The sequence below is a fragment of the Melanotaenia boesemani genome, chromosome 8 (assembly GCF_017639745.1).
Source record: "Melanotaenia boesemani isolate fMelBoe1 chromosome 8, fMelBoe1.pri, whole genome shotgun sequence".
In the NCBI taxonomy this organism is placed as follows: Eukaryota; Metazoa; Chordata; class Actinopteri; order Atheriniformes; family Melanotaeniidae; genus Melanotaenia; species Melanotaenia boesemani.
In genome coordinates this window covers 37,873,083-37,897,407 of record NC_055689.1, presented here as the reverse complement: position 1 = coordinate 37,897,407, position 24,325 = coordinate 37,873,083, and the positions used below count along the sequence as shown (strand labels likewise).

The window sequence follows — 24,325 nt, the reverse complement described above, 5'->3', positions numbered from 1 at the left end:
ACTCAAAATTATGACATCATCGGGCATAATATGTTGTTGACAAATATAAACATTGACAATAAACATTGACAATCTGCACATTTTGAGCCCAGCATGAAGTGTGTACAACAAAACGATTCCCAAGACACAAATGGCCAATGACAGATACGGCTGAACACGAAGATTAATGTCAAAACACAGCACTCAGCTCTTCACACACGCTAGGCATACGGTAAACATTCGCTTTAGTGAGAGTGGTCCACCTTGGGATGAAGCCTTCCCTGCCCTCAGTCCATCCACATCTGTAGAAATTGGCAGATCTGCACTGAATTCAGGGCTTGATGCCACACAAAGTCACCTCGATAAGCAGCTCTTTGGATTCGTTCTGTTAACGCTGCTTTGGTTGGTGGAATGTTTTCAGGTGACTTTCCTTATACACTCGCTTGCTGCTGCTCTTCCTCTCAGCTTTGATTTTTATACAATTCAATTCAATTCAATTCAATTTCTTTATTGTCCCCAAAGGGAAATTGATTTCGCAGCCAAAACACACACATAGGACAGACATCACATCAAAACATCAGCAAACAAAATCAGAACCGGAGGCATATGTCAAAAAGAGAGATTCTCACAATTCAAAACATTAAATGAGCTTAAAAAACATTAAATGAGCTTAAAATAAGTTAAACAGAATCACAGCTAAAAACAAAATAAAACAACTCTGTCACCTTAGGCCATTACTGTTAAGTAATTGAACAGCAGTAGGGACAAATGACACTTTAAGTCTCTTTGTCCTCCCCAAAGTGGCCTTGAAGCGACGGCCAGAAGGTAATAAAATGAACTCATTCTGGAGAGGGTGGCTCGGGCAGCCTAATATAGAACGAGCTTTCCTCGACACATTTTTATTAAAAATGGACAAAAGACCCTCCTGCTGGGATCCAGAGACTTTGCCAGCAGCTTTGACTAAACGACCGAAGCGGTTTTTATCTGCCAAACTTAGGCTCCCGAACCAGCAATAATACAAAAGGATAAAACCGATTCAATTACACTTTTGTAAAAAAGAGACAACATTTTAGTGCAAACGTTAAAAGACCTCATCTTTCTTAAAAAGAATAACCTCTTATGAACCTTTTTTGAGGTTAAGTCAATGTGAGACTTAAAACATAATTTGTTGTCGAAGACCACACCCAAGTATTTATAACTGTCTACCTCTTCAATGGCAGCTGCTTTAATAAAAGTAGACGGGGGGTTTGACGGAGACTTCCTAAAATCAATAACCATATCTCTGGTTTTGGACACATTTATATGGAGGGAGGAGTTGTCACACCAGCTCACAAAATCATCCACGATCTGCCCATGTGCTGTCTCACCTTCCTCAAGAAGGCTAACGATGGCCGAGTCGTCAGCAAACTTTAGAATATATCTGTTATTAACATTACTGCGACACTCGTCAGTGTACAGAATGTATAGAAGAGGAGAAAGACAACAACCCTGTGGAGAACCTGTGGAGCACATTAGAAAACATGCCATTCACCTTCACACATTGGGACCTATTAGTAAGAAAATCCACAATCCAGCCAGTCAAGTTAGGATGAATCTTAAAATCAGTAAGCCTTTCAACCAATAAACAGGGTTGCAAAGTGTTAAATGCGGATGAAAAATCCACAAACAAAACTCTGGCGTGAGTTTTGGTGCCTTCCAGGTGTTTTAACAACAAATGTAAAAGGGTAACCACAGCATCCTCCATGCCTCTACCCGCCCTGTACGCAAACTGGAATGGATCAAGGTACTTTTCTACCTGGGATAAAACTTCTTTCTTAATAATATTTTCAAAAGACTTCATAACAAGAGAGGTCAACGCTACGGGTCTAAAATCATTTAAAACAACAGGGGAGCTGCACTTAGGCACAGGAACTATTACAGAATGTTTCCAGACCTTTTGCAGCTTTAAAGATTGCAGGAAGATATAATGAAAAATCACACTTAGCTGATCTGCACATAATTTTAACACCTTCCCACAGATATGATCATTTCCAGGGCTCTTGGCCTTAGTATGCCTCAGCTGGTTAGCCACCTCTTTAACACCAAAGGAGAAAGATGGAAGAGCAGCAGTCTTTCCCTTTAAAGCATCCAGGTGTTCAGTACCATCAACATTTTCAAAACAAAGAAAGAATTTAAGACCATCTGCTAAGTGCTTATCAGAGTTAAAACCATCCAGAGAAATATTGCAGTTACTCTTTGTCTGCATTCCCGTCATGGTTTTCATTCCAGACCAAGCTCTCTTAATATTATTACTGCGGAATTCTGCTTCAATCCTTTCCTTATACCTTAGTTTAGACTTGTGTATTTCTGTTCTCGCTGCCTTTTTCCATTCCCTTTCAGCAAGTAAGTCCCCCTCTCTGAACGCTTTTTTCCTCTTGAGAATCATGTCCTTAATGTCCTTGGAAAGCCATGGTTTATTGTTCGGGAATGTCTTAATAACTCTAGAAGGAATCACAGAGTCTTTGCAAAACGAAATATAACTGCACACCACATCAGTCAGTTCATCCAGATCAGAAGAGCTCTCCTGGAAGACGGACCAATCAGTACAATCAAAGCACCCTTGTAGAGCAAGAGAACTATCATCTGTCCAAACTTTGACTTGCTTCACACAAGACTTTTCTCTTGTCAACACAGATCTATAGGCAGGTAAAAGATGAACAGTATTATGGTCTGAAGATCCCAACGCAGGACCCGCCATAGATTTATACGCCCCCTTAATAGGACCATAACATAGATCCAGGGTTCTGTTATGGCAAGTGTGGCAGGTGACATATTGATAAAGGTGATTTCTTAAGATTACAGTTATTAAAATCACCCAAGATAAAGTGGGGAGCATCCGGAGAAATGGACTGGAAGTTGTGAGACACTTCAAAGATGATATCCGCTGCCGCTCTGACGTCAGCCTTAGGATAAATGTAAACAACAGTGATGAATATTTGTGGAAATTCCCTTGGAAGGTAGAATGGCCTTACAGACACAGACAGGAGTTCAATGTCGGTATGACACAGCCGCTCGCGCACAGTGACATTACTGCACCAGCTACGATTGACGTAAAGACAAACTCCACCTCCCTGGGATTTGCCGGTCACCGCGCTGTCCCGATCCAAACGAACAGGAGCCCCAAAGCCGGTAATCTGTAAGGAAGAGTCGCTTTCCTCATCAGTGAGCCAAGTCTCAGTGAACGCCAAAAGACAGACGTCTCTGTATTCCCGTAAGTGGAGTACATCCCATTGCAATTCATCAGTCTTATTCCTGAGAGATTGAACATTAGCCAGGATCATGGAAGGCAGAGGAATACGTTTCTTACTTTGAAGCTTTCTGATGCGCTGACGCACGCCACCTTTCTTCCCCCTTTTCTTTGGGTGACGTGGCCTTGCAGAATTCACTTGTGTCCCATCAGATAGAGCCTCAGCAGGGTTAAAATCCGGATCGGAATATGTGGGATTGTTCACGGCCAGATAACTCCAGCGCAATCCCAGGAGCGTCTCTCATGAATAAGTAATTTTATGGCTCCCTACAAAGTCTATAACAAACATTAACAATAAAAAACGTAGAATCTCCATTTTGACAGAGTACCTTCTAAGGAAGCTGACTCTGTTAACTCATAAACTTAAAAACACCAAAATAAAACGCTAAAAAAGTCACTAAAAACACTAAAAATCAAACAACACACACCGAGCACAAAACGCCAGCTGCCGGTCGCCACAAGAGCAGCGCCCTATATATACTGCTATTACACTGTTGTTATCCAACTTTATTTATTTTTACTTTTTATTTTGTTTTTGTCAACAATATATTATTTTGATGTAAAAGGTCATTTTGAGTTATAAGCAAAAACGTGTCTTCAACGGCCAAGTGTAGACCCCATCTTGAATAGTCCACATATATGAGGTGGCTCTGGAGGACATATTTTACTACATCCAAGCTTTTATCCAGAGAATTCTTGTGTAAAATGACCCTCGTGTCCTTGGTTATTACGCTGATAACACTCAGCTCTATATTACCGTCTCAGTGGGAACTCTGGTCCCAGACCAAGCTTCAGTTCACATCTCAGCTAAATCTGTGGTGTTCCGGAAAGTTTCTTTATAAAAGTAAAGACAAGTCCAGCTCCAGTCAATATTCAAAACAGCAAATTAGGTTAAAAATCATGGTGTCATTTTGGACTCTAAGCTAAACTTTAGCAGCCATATTAAATAAAGCAGGAACCAGATCAGGAACCAGGAGACTAGATCAAGAATAAGGAGTCTGATGGTTCAGCAGGGTTCACAGAAACCTGACGCCTGCAGTGGAACTTTTACAGGTTTCTCTGAAACAGTTCCCAGGGAGGCATGTGGTCGCTAGAACTGATCACCTGATGATGAGTCAGTCTACTCCAGACTCACTCTGAGGCTGAATCCACTGATCAGACTGACATCAATCATGTCAAATTTGAATGTTTTTATTCTTTGGTTTTAATCTTAACTAAACATTCAGAGGAATCGAGTAAAAAACTTGATAAATGAAGCGATCACTTTGGAGGCGGAGAATCGTCTCTGGGAGGACTGAAGGCGGAGATCTCCTTCACAATTCGCTCCGCAATCTTCTTGTTGTTGGCGGCGACTATTCTCCTGGACATCAGGTCCATGTCTCCTCCTAGACACACAGAAAGACACAGGAGACGTCCATCTGGTCATGTTTTTTTTAACTAAGATGCCCTGTCCAGCATCAGGACAGCAGAAGAAGGTCTGGCTGGAGCTTGGCTGGGGTCTGGCTGTCTGGCTGGGGTCTGGGGTCTGGCTGCCTGGCTGGGGTCTGGCTGCCTGCCTGGCGTCTGGCTGCTGGGTTGTTCTGAACATATCTGGTTTGCCAGGAGGAGCGTTATGGAAGCAAGTTAAATGTTATTATTGCCACGTTTCCACATAAGTGTTTCTTAATAATGAACCCCACACATGAAAGTGCTGCATAACAGGTCAAACCCTTTCATGATACCACAGTATGAAACTTAAGTTCCTCCACCAAACGCAACCATGGAGATTACTGGTCCAACGCCATGAAACAGGAAGTCCCTATAACTGACCCACAGTAACTCAGTAAAGCCTGGCCCACACATGAGGATTTCCTAAATCTGGAGGTTTTTATCTGTTAGAAAGCCCACACATTTCTGATGGTACTGTGTGTGGTGCGGTCGAATAACCTCAGCACAGAACAACACACACATAGCAGTTCTTTCCTGCAACCGATCCAGAATGTAGTCCTCCGAGCCGGAAATCTCGTGTTATCAAATGTGATCCAACAGAGACGAAGAAGAAGAAACATAGCAGCAACCGGAAAACGAAGAACAACCATGGCAACAACACTCAGCATGGAAGAGGACATACAGGACAAGGAATGATGGTGGTCCTGGAACTATCGTTAACAGAAAAAGCCAGAACTGAAAGAAATAACAGACTTGTTCTCCAGACAGCTCGCTCTCTGATTGGCTACATTCCGTACCACGTCACAATCCACACAATCACAATTCAGGAGACGTTGGCTTTCCACACATCAAGATTTCTGGTCGTAAATATAGAACATGTTCAATGTTTATGATTGTCCACCACAACCCGTTTTGGAGACGACTGTTGGGATGAATTCAGTTCCTCAGACCACAGGATCATTTATAGGATAAAGGGGAAAATCAGGATAAAAACAATCATCAGGAGCACCTGCAGAAAGAATAACTTTGAAAACCATGAACAACACTGGACGCCGTCCAGGCGCGTGGCATGGTAGCTACAGTACACGCCCGTCGTATCGACGTCGTCCAGGCGCGTGGCATGGTAGATACAGTACACGCCCGTCGTGTCGACGTCGCCCAGGCGCGTGGCATGGTAGCTACAGTACACGCCCGTCGTGTCAACGTCGCCCAGGCGCGTGGCATGGTAGCTACAGTAAACGCCCGTCGTGTCGACGTCGTCCAGGCGCGTGGCATGGTAGCTACAGTAAACGCCCGTCGTGTCGACGTCGTCCAGGCGCGTGGCATGGTAGCTACAGTACACGCCCGTCGTGTCGACGTCGGCCAGGAGCGTGGCATGGTAGCTACAGTACACGCCCGTCGTGTCGACGTCGTCCAGGCGCGTGGCATGGTAGCTACAGTAAACGCCCGTCGTGTCGACGTCGTCCAGGCGCGTGGCATGGTAGCTACAGTACACGCCCGTCGTGTCGACGTCGGCCAGGAGAGTGGCATGGTTGGTACAGTACACGCCCGTCGTGTCGACGTCGGCCAGCAGCGTGGCATGGTAGCTACTCCTCATCAGCGACCGCTCTTCATCAGTGACCGCTCTTCATCAGTGACCGCTCTTCATCACTCTTCATCAGCGACCGCTCTTCATCGCAGACCGCTCTTCATCACTCCTCATCAGCGACCGCTCTTCATCAGCGACCGCTCTTCATCAGCGACCGCTCTTCATCGCAGACCGCTCTTCATCACTCTTCATCAGCGACCGCTCTTCATCACTCTTCATTAGCGACTGCTTTTCATCAGCGACCGCTCTTCATCACTCTTCATCAGCGACTGCTCTTCATCACTTTCATTAGCGACTGCTTTTCATCAGCGACCGCTCTTCATCACTCTTCATCAGCGACCGCTCTTCATCACTCTTCATTAGCGACCGCTCTTCATCACTCGTCATTAGCGACCATTCTTCATCACTCTTCATTAGCGACTGCTTTTCATCAGCGACCGCTCTTCATCACTCTTCATTAGCGACCGCTCTTCATCACTCTTCATTAGCGACTGCTTTTCATCAGCGACCGCTCTTCATCAGCGACCGCTCTTCATCGCAGACCGCTCTTCATCACTCCTCATCAGCGACCGCTCTTCATCAGCGACCGCTCTTCATCACTCTTCATCAGCGACCGCTCTTCATCACTCTTCATCAGCGACCGCTCTTCATCAGCGACCGCTCTTCATCACTATTCATCAGCGACCGCTCTTCATCACTCTTCATTAGCGACTGCTTTTCATCACTCTTCATTAGCGACTGCTTTTCATCAGCGACCTCTCTTCATCACTCTTCATTAGCGACTGCTTTTCATCACTCTTCATCAGCGACCGCTCTTCATCACTCTTCATTAGCGACCGCTCTTCATCACTCTTCATTAGCGACTGCTCTTCATCACTCTTCATTAGCGACTGCTTTTCATCAGCGACCGCTCTTCATCACTCTTCATTAGCGACTGCTTTTCATCACTCTTCATAAGCGACCGCTCTTCATCACTCTTCATTAGCGACCGCTCTTCATCACTCTTCATTAGCGACTGCTTTTCATCAGCGACCGCTCTTCATCACTCTTCATTAGCGACCGCTCTTCATCACTCTTCATTAGCGACTGCTCTTCATCACTCATGAATTCCTGGCGCGTGGCATGGTAGCTACAGTAGACGCCCGTCGTGTCGACGTCGTCCAGGCGCGTGGCATGGTAGCTACAGTACACACCCGTCGTGTCGACGTCGGCCAGGAGCGTGGCATGGTAGCTACAGTACACGCCCGTCGTGTCGACGTCGTCCAGGCGCGTGGCATGGTAGCTACAGTAAACGCCCGTCGTGTCGACGTCGTCCAGGCGCGTGGCATGGTAGCTACAGTACACGCCCGTCGTGTCGACGTCGGCCAGGAGAGTGGCATGGTTGGTACAGTACACGCCCGTCGTGTCGACGTCGGCCAGCAGCGTGGCATGGTAGCTACTCCTCATCAGCGACCGCTCTTCATAAGTGACCGCTCTTCATCAGTGACCGCTCTTCATCACTCTTCATCAGCGACCGCTCTTCATCGCAGACCGCTCTTCATCACTCCTCATCAGCGACCGCTCTTCATCAGCGACCGCTCTTCATCGCAGACCGCTCTTCATCACTCTTCATCAGCGACCGCTCTTCATCACTCTTCATTAGCGACTGCTTTTCATCAGCGACCGCTCTTCATCACTCTTCATCAGCGACTGCTCTTCATCACTTTCATTAGCGACTGCTTTTCATCAGCGACCGCTCTTCATCACTCTTCATCAGCGACCGCTCTTCATCACTCTTCATTAGCGACCGCTCTTCATCACTCGTCATTAGCGACCATTCTTCATCACTCTTCATTAGCGACTGCTTTTCATCAGCGACCGCTCTTCATCACTCTTCATTAGCGACCGCTCTTCATCACTCTTCATTAGCGACTGCTTTTCATCAGCGACCGCTCTTCATCAGCGACCGCTCTTCATCGCAGACCGCTCTTCATCACTCCTCATCACCGACCGCTCTTCATCAGCGACCGCTCTTCATCACTCTTCATCAGCGACCGCTCTTCATCACTCTTCATCAGCGACCGCTCTTCATCAGCGACCGCTCTTCATCACTATTCATCAGCGACCGCTCTTCATCACTCTTCATTAGCGACTGCTTTTCATCACTCTTCATTAGCGACTGCTTTTCATCAGCGACCTCTCTTCATCACTCTTCATTAGCGACTGCTTTTCATCACTCTTCATCAGCGACCGCTCTTCATCACTCTTCATTAGCGACCGCTCTTCATCACTCTTCATTAGCGACCGCTCTTCATCACTCTTCATTAGCGACTGCTTTTCATCAGCGACCGCTCTTCATCACTCTTCATTAGCGACTGCTTTTCATCACTCTTCATAAGCGACCGCTCTTCATCACTCTTCATTAGCGACCGCTCTTCATCACTCTTCATTAGCGACCGCTCTTCATCACTCTTCATTAGCGACTGCTTTTCATCAGCGACCGCTCTTCATCACTCTTCATTAGCGACCGCTCTTCATCACTCTTCATTAGCGACTGCTCTTCATCACTCATGAATTCCTGGCGCGTGGCATGGTAGCTACAGTAGACGCCCGTCGTGTCGACGTCGTCCAGGCGCGTGGCATGGTAGCTACAGTGCACGCCCGTCGTGTCGACGTCGGCCAGACGCGTGGCATGGTAGCTACAGTGCACGTCCGTCGTGTCGACGTCGGCCAGACGCGTGGCATGGTAGCTACAGTGCACGCCCGACGTGTCGACGTCGTCCAGACGCGTGGCATGGTAGCTACAGTGCACGCCCGTCGTGTCGACGTCGTCCAGGCGCGTGGCATGGTAGCTACAGTGCACGCCCGTCGTGTCGACGTCGTCTAGGCGCGTGGCATGGTAGACACAGTACCTGCCCGTCGTGTCGACGTCGGCCAGACGCATGGCATGGTAGATACAGTACGCGCCCGTCGTGTCGACGTCGTCCAGGCGCGTGGCATGGTAGCTACAGTGCACGCCCGTCGTGTCGACGTCGGCCAGACGCGTGGCATTGTAGCTACAGTGCACGCCCGTCGCGTCGACGCCGTCCAGACGCGTGGCATGGTAGCTACAGTGCACGCCCGTCGCGTCGACGCCGTCCAGACGCGTGGCATGGTAGCTACAGTGCACGCCCGACGTGTCGACGTCGTCCAGACGCGTGGCATGGTAGCTACAGTGCACGCCCGTCGCGTCGACGCCGTCCAGACGCGTGGCATGGTAGCTACAGTGCACGCCCGTCGCGTCGACGCCGTCCAGACGCGTGGCATGGTAGCTACAGTGCACGCCCGTCGCGTCGACGTCTTCCAGACGCGTGGCATGGTAGCTACAGTGCACGCCCGTCGCGTCGACGTCTTCCAGACGCGTGGCATGGTAGCTACAGTACACGCCCGTCGCGTCGACGCCGTCCAGACGCGTGGCATGGTAGCTACAGTGCACGCCCGTCGTGTCGACGTCTTCCAGACGCGTGGCATGGTAGCTACAGTGCACGCCCGTCGCGTCGACGTCTTCCAGACGCGTGGCATGGTAGCTACAGTGCACGCCCGTCGCATCGACGCCGTCCAGACGCGTGGCATGGTAGCTACAGTGCACGCCCGTCGCGTCGACGCCGTCCAGACGCGTGGCATGGTAGCTACAGTACACGCCCGTCGTGTCGACGTCATCCAGACGTGTGGCATGGTAGCTACAGAACACGCCCGTCGTGCCGACGTCGTCCAGGTGTGTGGCATGGTAGCTACAGTACACGCCCGTCGTGTCGACGTCATCCAGACGCGTGGCATGGTAGCTACAGTACACGCCCGTCGCGTCGACGCCGTCCAGACGCGTGGCATGGTAGCTACAGTGCACGCCCGTCGAGTCGACGCCGTCCAGACGCGTGGCATGGTAGCTACAGTGCACGCCCGTCGCGTCGACGTCTTCCAGACGCGTGGCATGGTAGCTACAGTGCACGCCCGTCGTGTCGACGTCTTCCAGACGCGTGGCATGGTAGCTACAGTGCACGCCCGTCGTGTCGACGTCTTTCAGACGCGTGGCATGGTAGCTACAGTGCACGCCCGTCGTGTCGACGTCATCCAGACGTGTGGCATGGTAGCTACAGAACACGCCCGTCGTGCCGACGTCGTCCAGGTGTGTGGCATGGTAGTTACCGTCTATGTCCATCAGAACTCCTCCAGCTTCGGACACAATGAGCGATCCAGCCGCCACGTCCCATATGTGGATCCCGATTTCATAGTAGGCTTCAACGCAGCCTGACGCCACCATACACATGTTGATAGCCGCTGTGCCTGCTCCCCGAACCCTAAACACACATGTACAGAGTATGTGTTCAGCGTGTGTTTTCAGTGTGTGTGTGTGTGAGGCTTGTGCATGCGCTCCTTTTTACCCGTGGACTGGGAGACCCAGGATGTTCCTCAGGCTGCAGAAGATTCTGTCCACAGCTTCCGGGTCTCTGCTTGATCCGAACTCTGTGGCGATGATGGACTGATGGACATCTGAGGACGACAACAGTCAATGTCCTCAATGATCCTGAGATGCCTATTGATTAATGATCGATCACTGACCTGTCTGCTCAGACACCTGCAGCGGCTCTCCATTGCAGAACGCTCCCTTTCCCCGCCTCGCTGTGAACATCTTATCTTCCAGACAACTGTACACCACCCCAAACTCCACCTGATGGAGGAAACACACCTGAAGTACCTGCGGGACTGCCTCACCTCTTGGTCACGACAACTGATTATCTCAACTGCTACACCATCACTGACACCTGTTATTCTATCGGGGTGAAAGCTGTAGGTCTACTTGTACAGGTGTGGAGGTTACAGGTATACCTGTACAGGTGTGGAGGTAACAGGAACACAACAGCAGAGGAGGTTCAAACCTGTCTGTTGACTGTAAATCCGATGGAGACAGCGATGAAAGGAAACCTGTCAGACAGAACCCAGGGATTATGTTCCTGATGAGCAGGACAAGCAACAAGGTGACTTCCAGTTGATGATGATGATGAAGTCCTTGTATAAAATAAAACTCACGAATGAACAAAGTTGGTGGTTCCATCGATGGGGTCAATGATCCAGGTTGGATCTTCAGTCAAAATACAGGTGTCACCTGCAGCCACTGACTCCTCCCCTATAAACCTGACACACAGGGACACATCATCAGCTCACCTGCTGCAGTCATATCGATCAGGTGATTGATCACCTTCCTGCAGCAGCTGTTGCTCAGAAAGGAATGTATGTCTCTGATGGGTCAGTCTGTTAGCCCCACTCCTTTTACCTCAATTTGCATATGAGTTGAATCAGAACATCAGAGGCCTGGACTACGAAGCCGGATTAACAGAGCCCAGATACCTCCATAACCACGGTTGACTGAAGCTGGTTACATACGCCGCGAGAAGCGAGGGGGGGGGGGGGGGGGTGTTACTGCAGGGTGTCTGTGTGTTCATGTGCGATGAACTGCCAACTGTGATTTCAGGGTGGGGTCGAGCATGCAGCAGCGTATCACTGCCCCGACCAGCTGTTAATAAAGTTATCCACTCAGGCTCATATCAGCAGATCTGTGGAGTGACTACTTTCCGCTTCACAATATTTCTCGGAGACCCACAAGAAGAAAATTTTGCTCGGCTGATGCGTCGAGAACAAGCCGGAAAACGTCCCCAGCCACATCGGCGGGAACAAAATGAGGGAATTTAGCTCTAGTGGCTCCAAGAACAAGAAAAAAACTTCTTGCTTCTTGCAGACTATGTAACAGCCTTTACCCAGATACCTGATAAGCTGTTCTACAAAGCTGGTTATCTATGGAAAGCCGTTTTATTCAAAATTAAATAAATAGAAAAATAACTAAATTATTGAATATATATATATATATATATATATATATATAATTTATTTAATTGGGATCATGAGGACACTTTTATTTTGGAGTAATTTTTGGGAGCAACATATAGTGCAGCACCACATTGTGCTGCGCCTATTTCGTGCTTCTGTTTTATTTCGGATCCTTATATTCAAATTAAGGGGCGGGGCTTCTAGACGTGGGCTGAATGTAGTAGGGGCAGAGCAGAGTGACTCTAGAGAGAGAGTGGCGCCACCGGAAGCTCAAAACGCTTGCCGATCACGTGGTCCACGTAGCCTCCAAAAGTTCCAGGAAGTGCTTGGCGGCCAATACAAAATAATAAGAAAACTACGATAATCGGTAAATAATGATCAATGAAGGCTTTGCTTTGCAATATTTTTATAGTTGTGTTCATTGATATGAATCATGTTAACTAAACCTGTATGACATCAACAGCAATGTAAATCGTAATATTTTGTTTTTTTAACTTTATCTTTCAGACTGAGGCATACCAACAGGTGATGACAATGATTTACCAAGTGACTACACAATAAATCTAGGCTCACAGCATAATGATAACTGTTCTTACAGGAAATCTATATCCAATAAATAAAATTTAGATCCCAATTCATTTCAAATAAATGGGTCATCTATTCTTACTTATTACTATCTACTTGTGTGAATTGCTTTTAAGTCTTAAGACTTATTTTGACTGAGGCAGACTGATAACTACACAAGTCTGGACTCACAATATAATGTGTTATTACAGAAAATCCATGGCAAATAAATAAAATTTTGATTTCAATTCATGGAAAATACATGGCTTTCTATCACTATTTGTTAACTATCCCAAGACTTACTCCCTACATATACACAATAAATCAGACAAACACCCTTTGTTTTCCAAATGCATTTAATACCTAAAAGAATTCCTTTACAATAAAACTCGACTAGATCAGCATATCTAGCCATTTCTTTTCTCTGCTATCCTTAACCATGGTACAGTCTTAACCATGGTATGCTGTGCTGCATGGGGATGCTCCACTCGCTCAGAGAAAGGCGTGCATATGTATGGCTTCCCCAAAGACAGGCACAGAAGGAAAATATGGATGGCCAAAGTCAACAGGATACATTTGACCACCATCAGGGACTGTAAAAACAAAAAATATGTGAGGTAATCATATTAAAACAATGCATTACACATTTTCAAAGACCATATCATTGGGAAGTTTAATATTTTTAAATTAAACACAGAGAACACATCACAGGGAGATTTATATGGTTGAGGTTGCAGAATGTAGCAAAAAAGACAGGAAACAACACTTAAAAGTGGCCAAACCAGGAAGGTGAAGAAGAACAGTATCCCAATTAACGTCAGGCAACCCCAGAACTGCTGAAAGTTCTTCAGGACAATGCTGCACGAGGGAAGAGTGATATACTTCCCTTAAGCATCTCTCTGCTTCTCTGCTCTCATCCTGCACACTGGGAGAGTGCTGAGTCCTGTCTAGTGCAGCAAATGCACTCAAGTACAATCAGCCACTTATTTTGTATATGTATATTTTGTTAAGTTCTTAAGGTTAACATGTTTGTTACATTTAACAGGTTTTATAGTTGCAAAGATTGTAAACATATATACTAAGAGTATTGTGCTATCTAATACTGTGTATTCATTTTCATATCTTTGTCCATTATTCCACAGCCTTATAAATACATTAAAATTAAATAAAAATGTAACTACAATCGCTCTCCCTACACATTAACCTCGCTATCAACGGCGTTGGATCAATTTATATTGACGAACAGAATTTACATTCATCAGCCTGTGGCGTCTGCTGCTATCAGTGTGCTAGCATAAACTTTTATCGGTTTGTAATCTCTAAATATATTAATCTAGACGGGGACAATCCGGCGACATATTTAATTACTCCTGTCAAGTTGATTTCGATGCACAACTGATATGGAAATATGACTGTTAAAACACCTTACCTTGAAGAAGTGTAGCTCTGACAATCTGCTCCATTGAAATACATTGACCGTCGCTTAGCTTTTGCTAACTACCGGGAACTTTTGAGGGGCTCCATACGCCGCCATTGCTATGAAAAAACTGAACCATTGCAGTGAACGGAGATGGCACCACTCTCTCTCTAGAGGCACTCTGCTCTGCCCCTACTACATTCAGCCCACGTCTAGAAGCCCCGCCCCTTAATTTGAATATAAGGATCCGAAATAAAACAGAAGCACGAAATAGGCGCAGCACAATGTGGTGCTGCACTATATGTTGCTCCCAAAAATTACTCCAAAATAAAAGTGTCCTCATGATCCCAATTAAATAAATTATATATATATATATATATATATATATATATATTTATATATATTTATATATATATTTATTTTTATATATTTATTTATATATATATATATATATATATATATATATATATATATATATATATATATATATATATATATATTCAATAATTTAGTTATTTTTTTATTTATTAAATTTTGAATAAAACGGCTTTCCATAGTTATCAACTCGATAACTCAACCCAGGATTTTCCATCTGGATCAGAGTGTGCTCACATAAAAGAGGCGGAGTCTGCAGCGTCTGACCAATCACAGACATGGAGCAACCCTGCAGAGCAGCTACTTCACCCTGGAGGAGGAGACCGCTCTTCATCAGCGACCGCTCTTCATCACTCTTCATCAGCGACCCCTCTTCATCACTCTTCATTAGCGACTGCTTTTCATCACTCTTCATCAGCGACTGCTCTTCATCAGCGACCGCTCTTCATCACAACTGCTCTTCATCACAACTGCTCCTCATCAGCGACTGCTCTTCATCACAACTGCTCCTCATCACCAACCGCTCTTCATCAGCGACTGCTCTTCATCACTCTTCATCAGCGACCACTCTTCATCACTCTTCATTAGCGACTGCTTTTCATCAGCGACCGCTCTTCATCACTCTTCATTAGCGACTGCTTTTCATCACTCTTCATCAGCGACTGCTCTTCATCAGCGACCGCTCTTCATCACAACTGCTCTTCATCACAACTGCTCCTCATCAGCGACCGCTCTTCATCACAACTGCTCCTCATCACCAACCGCTCTTCATCAGCGACTGCTCTTCATCACTCTTCATCAGCGACCACTCTTCATCACAACTGCTCTTCATCACTCCTCATCACCGACCGCTCTTCATCACAACTGCTCTTCATCACTCCTCTTCACCGACCGCTCTTCATCAGCGACCGCTCTTCATCACAACTGCTCTTCATCAGCGACCACTCTTCATCAGCGACTGCTCTTCATCACTCCTCATCACCGACCGCTCTTCATCAGCGACCACTCTTCATCACAACTGCTTTTCATCAGCGACCTCTCTTATCAGCGACCGCTCTTCATCACTCCTCATCACCGACCGCTCTTCATCACCGACCGCTCTTCTTCACTCTTTATCAGCGACCGCTCTTCATCACTCTTTATCAGGGACCGCTCTTCATCACTCCTCATCACCGACCGCTCTTCATCAGCGACCGCTCTTCATCAGCGACCGCTCTTCATCACTCCTCATCACTGACCGCTCTTCATCAGCGACCGCTCTTCATCACTCCTCAACAGCGACCGCTCTTCATCACTCCTCATCACCGACCGCTCTTCATCAGCGACTGCTCTTCATCACTCTTCATCAGCAACCGCTCTTCATCAGCGACTGCTCTTCATCACTCTTCATCACTCTTCATCAGCGACAACTCTTCATCAAAACTGCTCTTCATCAGCGGCCACTCTTCATCAGCGACCGCTCTTCATCACAACGGCTCTTCATCACAACTGCTCTTCATCAGCAACAACTCTTCATCACTCTTCATTAGCGACTGCTTTTTATCAGCGACCGCTCTTCATCACTCTTCATCAGCAACCGCTCTTCATCACCGACCGCTCTTCATCAGCGACTGCTCTTCATCACTCTTCATCAGCGACTGCGTTTCATCAGCGACCACTCTTCATCACAACTGCTCTTCATCAACGGCCACTCTTCATCAGCGACCGCTCTTCATCGCAGACCGCTCTTCATCACAACTGCTCCTCATCAGCGACTGCTCTTCATCACAACTGCTCCTCATCACCGACCGCTCTTCATCAGCGACTGCTCTTCATCACTCTTCATCAGCGACCGCTCTTCATCACTCCTCATCACCGACCGCTCTTCATCAGCGACTGCTCTTCATCACTCTTCATCAGCGACCGCTCTTCATCACTCTTCATCAGCGACCACTCTTCATCACAACTGCTCTTCATCAGCAACCACTCTTCATCTGCGACCGCTCTTCATCACAACTGCTCTTCATCAGCGACCGCTCTTCATCACAACTGCTCTTCATCAGCGACCGCTCTTCATCACTCTTCATTAGCGACTGCTCTTCATCACTCCTCATTGCCGACCGCTCTTCATCAGCGACTGCTCTTCATCAGCGACTGCTCTTCATCACTCCTCATCGCCGACCGCTCTTCATCAGCGAACACTCTTCATCCCCGACAGCTCTTCATCAGCGAACACTCTTCATCCCCGACAGCTCTTCATCACCGACTTCTCCTCTTCCTCATCCTCTGCATGCTGAGGTGTCTAGTGGGTTTATTTACTAAGAGATTTTTTTTTTTTCCTGTGAGTTAGTATTTGGTCGCTGTTATGTCTTTTTGATTTGGTTATTATTTAAAAACTCTTAATGACTAGTTTTTTTCTGTGTGTGTGTTTCTGCTTTTGTAAAAGTTGTAGGAAGTTTTCTGGTGTGTTCATGTACAGGTGTAACAGTTTGTTGTCTGGTGATGGTGTGGATTGAAGGGTCGTTTCCTTCTGTCTGTGATCTTTTTGTCTCCTTTCTTCTTTCCCTTTTGCTCTTTTTGCTATTTTCCATCTTTTTCTGTCCCCTCCGGTCAGGTCCAGCAAGATTACATAGATTCCGTGATTCAAAGTAAATAAATAAATTAATCACATTATCAAGAGGAGCCTTACCCATAGGCCTCCCCTTGGCAGAGTAAATTTGTTCAGCACGATAAAAATTTGTTCAGAACGATAAAATTTGTTCAGCACGATCCAGCGACTAGACCGTCATTCTGCTGCTATGATGCTGGACAGGACAAGTTAAAAAAAAAGGACTGTCTCGGATGAACAGCTTCTCCTGGGGTCATCTGCATTTCTTCTGCTGTAATCTTCATCCAGAGCTTCTAGTTTTCTCCATTTCATGCTTCCTGTCAGCACATCTTGCTGTTCTGGTTCTGGCTGATTTTTCCGTGTTCCTCCGTGGGAGAGGGGGACATGCTTCCATGTTTTCCTCGATCCCCTTGGATTGGCTGTTGCTGCTGCTCCACGGATCTCGTCGCCCTGTTCCTCTCCGCCTCCTCCCAACATCGCTCGGACATACGTCCAGGGTTTGATCTGCATCCCGTCACCACGATGGGGGTGTATCGCTCCACATCTGCCACTCGAGTCTCCAGAAAGACCATCGGTTTTGCCATTATATTACCATCGGTAATATACATATATATATATATATATATATATATATATATATATGATGTAGATGTAGATGTCCCCCTGGATACAGGAAGTGACCCACTTCAAAGCCTAATGAGTTGCATTACTCTGAAAAACTGCCTCATTCCACTCGCTCATGACTGCACAGCTCCTACAAGCCGGGGGTCTGACTCCGGCAGAGGGGTGGACAGGTAACGCTGCAGGTGAGGGCAAGAACGCCATGCCAGGAGGTCGCCAGGGGACGCAGTGGCAGCCGAAGCGGTGCCGGAGGGGCGAAGGCCTTACTTCCCTTGAGCTCCCGTTTTGTGTTGTTACCATGACAACATGAGTAGCTGTGGTTCCATGAATTCCTGGTTCTGCCATGTGGAGCTTTATTACAACAGACTGGGCAACCAGTGTCTCTGCTGATGGATGAAATCAGTGGAACTTAGTGATTTTGTCTGCAGCTGTCCTTTCAATGAAAGTCCTTCCCTTTAGGATGTCATCAAAGTAAGCAGAAAGAAATGTACCAGCATCATGGGATGGAAAACCCCAGGGTAATCCCAACGTTACCTCAAGAAGAGAAAGTCCAGCTTCCTGGTTCAGGCCTCTGGACCACCTACCTGTGCGTGGGGAATTTCTCCTTCACTGATTGGATGATCAGCTGCTCCACCTTCTGGTCAGTTTGTGTCACCAAATCCACGGCCGAACTCTTGGTCATCACCGACCTGTCATGACTCAGCGCCTCGCAGACCACCTGATCAATACAGGAACGCATATACAATCAATCAATAACCAATAAGTACCTGAGGGTATAAAGCTTTAAGAAGAGATTTTTAAACGATGAATGGTCTGGAACAAGGCATTTAACCTCTAACCCTTGGATTGTATTTCTAACTTCTCTGCATGAAAATGTCAGACCAACGTCTAAATTTTCTTACTATTCGATCCAAGTCAAATCTTTGGCCGGTGTCCCTCAGAGCATCAAACACGTCGTTTCGTGGTTTGTATGTAGGATAATTTAAGATTATTTCGTCCTAATGGTGAAATATTTCAACATCCGGTTTTACCTTTAAAGACAGAAAAGTCGTTTATAAATTTTAGAAAAGAGAGCATTCAGTACAGATTCCCATCAGTCGTCAGCTATTTTTTCACTCTAAGCTTTTATTTATTAGTTTAAATTGATATTAACATGGTTGCACCCCTCACAATTATCAGCTGCGCCACCTGACTATCAGTAAAGACAAGAAATATGCTGAGTAATTTCATTTTTATTTGTTTCAGTTAAAAAAAATGCTTTAGTCAACAGTCCAACAGGTGATAGAAACATCGGCTTAAATCAAGTTTAATACATTCAAATCCAATTCATCAAAAGTATGCCAAGAATTTAAACATTACATTTATAGCAGCTGGGAAGCAACACTAACCTCATTCTCAATAAAAACGGCTGTTTAACTTTAAGAGTTGTGTAACAATTTATTTTAAAACATTTTAAATGTTTGTCCAACAATGATAGAGCTAGATACTCCATTTCAGCTGAAAGCAGACCCGGTCTGCAGGACTCAGCTGTGTATGCCGTAGGTCAGATTGAAACCATAGTTCAGAGCGAAACGGTAGGTCGGAGCAGAGCCGTAGGTCTGAGCGGTGCAGTGACCGGAGAAGCGCCGTAGGTCGGATTAAAACTGTAGGTCAGAGCGGTGCAGTAAGCTGGAGAGGCACCGTAGGTTGGATTGAAACTGTAGGTTGGAGCGGCGCAGTAGGCCGGAGAGGCGCCGTAGCTCAGACTGAAACTGTAGGCTGGAGAGCCGCCGTAGGTTGGGTTGAAACTGTAGGCCGGAGAGGCGCAGGAGGTTGGATTGAAACTGTAGGTTGGAGTGGCGCAGTTGGCCGGAGAGGCGCCGTAGGTTGGATTGAAACTGTAGGTCGAAGCTGTGCAGTAGGCCGGAGAGGCGCTGTAGGTCGGATTAAAACTGTAGGTCAGAGCGGTGCAGTAAGTTGGAGAGGCACCGTAGGTTGGATTGAAACTGTAGGTTGGAGCGGCGCAGTAGGCCGGAGAGGCGCCATAGGTCGGATTGAAACTGTAGGTCAGAGCGGTGCAGTAGGCTGGACAGGCACCTTAGGTCGAAGCGGTGCAGTAGGTCGGATTGAAACTGTAGGTCGGAGCAGCGCAGTAGGCCGGAGAGGCACCGTAGGTTCGACTGAAACTGTAGCTCAGAGCGGTGCAGTAGGTCGGATTGAAACTGTAGGTCAGAGCAGTGCAGTAAGCCGGATTGGAACTGTAGGTCGGAGCGGCGCAATAGGCCGGAGAGGCGGCGTAGGTTGGATTGAAACTGTAGGCCGGAGAAGCGCCGTAGGTTGGACTGAAACTGTAGGTCAGAGCAGCGCAGTAGGCTGGAGAGGCACTGTAGGTCGAAGCGGTGCAGCAGGTCAGATTGAAACTGTAGGTCGGAGCAGCGCAGTAGGCCGGAGAGGCACCGTAGGTTCGACTGAAACTGTAGCTCAGAGCGGTGCAGTAGGTCGGATTGAAACTGTAGGTCAGAGCGGTGCAGTAGGTCGGATTAAAACTGTAGGTCGGAGTGGCGCAGTAAATGCGAGGGCCTCCATCGCTGCTTGCGGCTTTGAGTTGTGACTGTATCCTTGTTCGCTGGGAGGAAGCGGCCGTCTCATCTCGGCACAGGAACTCAGCATCTCTCTCTTCTCGCTGGACATTTTCTCTGCACTTTTTGATCTTTTCCCTTTAGCTGATTTTTTTCATTTTGCTCTTTTTCTTTAATCTTTCTATGCGCTTTTGTAAATTTCCAGATTCTCTTTCTGCAGCTTCCACACTACTGCTGGCTACTCTGTGGTGTGGATGCTCTGGGTTGCTGGTCAGTACTGATGGTGTTCTCCCTAACATTGTTGGGGGGTGGGTTGAAGTTCTGCTTCATTAATTGGTGTGAAATTCAAAATGTCTGCCATTGCTGTTTTCCTTTCTTTGGTCTCGCCTCCACTGTTGTCTCACATCTTTTCTTCTCTGGATAGCTGACTGATGAGGGTTTTCACAAACAAACTGACATACTGCCATTTTAAAATCGGAAAGGTCTGACTGGTTGTCGGTCTAGATGCTGTAGGGCTGTCTTGGCTGACATGCCTCTGCAGCATCTGGGACAGTTCCCCTGGACTGGAAGACTGGGGTGGTGGTCCCCCTCTTCAAAAAGGGGAACCGGAGGGTGTGCTCCAACTACAAGGGGATCACACTCCTCAGCCTCCCCGGTAAGGTCTATTGAGGGGTGCTAGAGAGAAGGGTCCGTTGGATAGTCGAACCTCGGAGGAGCAGTGTGGTTTTCGTCCCAGTCGTGGAACAGTGGACCAGCTCTACACTCTCTTCAGGGTCTTTGAGGGGGCATGGGAGTTTGCTCAACCAACCTACATGTGCTTTGTGGATTTGGAGAAAGTGTTCAACCGTGTCCTCTATGAGTTTGGAAATGAGGTCCTGTCCCAAGTGGAGGAGTGAGGGAAGGATGGAGCGGGAGATGGACAGGTGGATCGATGCAGCGTCTGCAGTGATGCGGATTCTGCATCGGTCTGTCGTGGTGAAGAAGGAGCTGAGCCAAAAGGTCGATTTACGTTCCCACCCTCACTGATGGCCACGAGCTGTGTCAACCCACAAGCTGCAGGATGTCGCCACGTCTGCGAACACACTGACGCCATTTTGTTGGTGGAGGATGTGACGGCCTTTAGTCCACCCATACTTAACCAACAAACTCTCTGTTCATTAAACGGAAAAGGTTGAAATGTGAAGACTTGGTCAATTTCAGAATAATTCAAACCATCTACAGAGTTAAAACTGATCTGATACCTGAGTGTTATAGTTTGTCATGTCAATACTGAAGGTATTATTAACAGAAGGGTTTTGGACCAGATAAGAATTGAACTTCTTTAACCTTTAAAACTCTGATTTTGTGCGTTAAATTAAAAAAAAGACAGACCGTCTGTCTCAGGCGGTCACCAGTGACGGACAGTCAGCCATCTTTCTTTGCTTCATTTTGGTCTCACCTGTCCGGCTTTTCGCGCTACGGCGACGGCGTGATCCATGACCATCTGCCAGGTGTCGGCCATGTTGCAGGAGCAGTGTCTGAAACACAGGTGAGAGGTCAGACCGATCACTTGCCGTAGAAGTCTGGAGGTCACGGACTTGTCTCGCTGTCCTCCACCTGAACGCTGATCTGCTTGTCCCACAGGACGGCGTCCAGGCAAGAGGTTGAGCATCAACAAAACAACTTCTACACAGCCTGAGGACAGGGAGGACTGGTTCTAGAGAACAAACCGTGCCTCTAAACCAGAGGATTATAATAGAAATAATGTCTATTGTGTGAAAAAGGGAAGAAAAAGAAACAACCACATCTACTCCTACTTGCGTCCTATTGCACAAAAGTAAGATTTAGACGTCCAGGATAAATAACTAAGCTGGGCTCATCCAACACGGGTTCATCAAGCCCGCCAAAACTCATCCTGGATCAGTGCGCGCTCGAGGCTTCTTCAATAGACCTTCACGACGCATCACCGAATCACTGATCTACCACGGCAACGAGAGCAGCGTCCTCCTCTCCGTCAGAGCAGGACGTCCTCCTAGAAGCCACAAAGAAGTCAAGGCCCGAATAAGAAGATAAGGGAACTGCCATGGCTACAAAGCAAAGAGAGAAAGCTTAGAAAACATCAGTCAGACACCTGCAGCTGATCCAGAGGGTAGACCAGAGGGTAGCAAGCCCCAAATCCAGCCCCCATCACCACCCCATCATATACCACCCACATACAGCAGACTGGGTACCCCCCCAGGGCCAGCAGACCCCCCCCATCAGCCCAGCCAGCCTGGATCCCGGCCCCTGGGGCACCCAGGAAACAGGGGTGAAAGGAAATGATCTATTACAGTAATAGACACATTAAAGGTGAAATAAGTAGGGCTGACATAGCGTTTCAAAGCCGAGCTGCAGCAGAAAGAGAAACAGGGACAGCGTTCTTCCCCTCGGAGAGTTTCTGTAGGTGGCGGTTCCTGATGGTTCTTTTAGAAACGGTCTACGAAGGACGGAGAACGTGGCGCCAGCAAACACCATGACGAGCGAAGATGATTCACACACACAGGAAGTTGCTATAGAGTGTAAACAAAAGCTACATTAATCAACAAATGTTTTCCCTCAGTCTCCCTTAATAAATGAATTTTATAGTAATTTGATAAGTTTATAAGGATAAACACACTATTCACTCGGCCCAAACATCATTACAAACTAACAGGCCACCAGTTTACTCCACTAATACGTCCACACACATTCATTTAATGAGTACAGAAAAATAAATTAGACTAAAATCTTTGTAAAGCAAGATAAAGTTTTCGGTTAATTTAAGCTAAAAACACAGAGCTAAAAACTCTTGATCTCTGTAAAACATCCATACTTGTGACCCAGTGAGAAATCCTGTCTATGCTGCATATGTCTGTCACGTGACACACACCAGTGTATCTGTTGTTCCATTTAGACAGAATAATAAAACCTTTATTGGTCCCTCAGTGGGGAACGGTACAGGTGCAGGAAGCAGAAACATGTCCAGTATCTGGTCTGCAGGGTGAGTGTTACAGGATATAAACATGTATGTAAACATGTATGTAAACATGTAAAGACAGTTTCATGTGTTCGTTGTAAAGTATGACAGCAGCAGGAGGAAAGACGGTGTCTCTGCTTCCCATAGCGAGGATGGACCAGTCTGTCCCCGAAGCTCTGGATCTCAACTGTTCTTCTAAATAAAGTTTATTTAAAAATGTCTTCGAGCCCTAGCAGCCAGATTTTCATCCGTCTGGTGGTTCGGGTCCGGTTCGACGGCGGAGTAACCTGGACCCGAACTTTCACCAAGTCCAGCATGAAGATGCGAATACAACAACCATGTAAACTGGAAACAAACAACGATAAACAACAAACAAACAACGATACAAGAACTAACCTGCTGTCAGTCTGACGACAATCCGCTCACTTCCGGGTTTCTTCTTCTATGCTTTTTACTGCAGCCCTAATAATCCACTCACTTCCGGGTTTCTTCTTCTACGCTTCTTACTGCATCCCTAATAATTCCTAACATAGGTTGTGTCCGAATGTCCACCCCATATGGTCCACCCTACTCCCTAACCCCTCCTTCACTACATAGCGACTCATTTTCTTGGCGATTTGGACACGAAGCTGCCTATTTTTTCCTCGCCGCAAACCACGTGACTACCAGCCGTCACCACGGCAACCACAACCCGCGTCAGGATGTCGTTCCAAATCCAATCCAAAGTTGTGTGTAAATGTTTTTATTTTTCTTCCTTGTGTTGTATTTCATTCTATTCTACAGTCATTTAGCAGACGCTTTTATCCAAAGCGACTTACATTTGAGAGTAAGAACAACACAAGCATGAATTCAAACAAGATGGACGTCATAATTAAGTGATAGTCAGACCGCTTTTGAGTCCAGTTGGACCCAGGTGCTGTCATGTAGTGCTAGTGCAGTGCATATAATTTTTTATTTTTTTATTTTTTTTTATTGTTATTATTTTTAAGTCATTTTATTTAAATGCAAGATCACTGTTTCATCACACAATATCAACTTGGGCATAAGTGCATGATTTCATCACACAATATCATCTTGGGCATAAGTGCATGATTTCATCACACAATATCA

General features: G+C 46.8%; 1 protein-coding gene across 1 annotated transcript; it reads right to left on the bottom strand.

Moving 5' to 3' along the window:
• Nucleotides 1-4,440: 4,440 nt before the first annotated feature.
• Nucleotides 4,441-23,745, bottom strand: LOC121644775 (inositol monophosphatase 1-like). The gene is made up of 9 exons (XM_041992958.1): nucleotides 23,612-23,745; nucleotides 21,680-21,758; nucleotides 18,268-18,401; nucleotides 11,325-11,429; nucleotides 11,174-11,219; nucleotides 10,857-10,965; nucleotides 10,679-10,787; nucleotides 10,443-10,594; nucleotides 4,441-4,650 (listed from the first exon to the last, which is right to left on the bottom strand). Exons 2-9 carry the CDS (start codon nucleotides 21,740-21,742, stop codon nucleotides 4,526-4,528), a joined length of 843 nt encoding a protein of 280 aa, XP_041848892.1. The 5' UTR covers nucleotides 21,743-21,758; nucleotides 23,612-23,745; the 3' UTR covers nucleotides 4,441-4,525.
• Nucleotides 23,746-24,325: the final 580 nt, after the last annotated feature.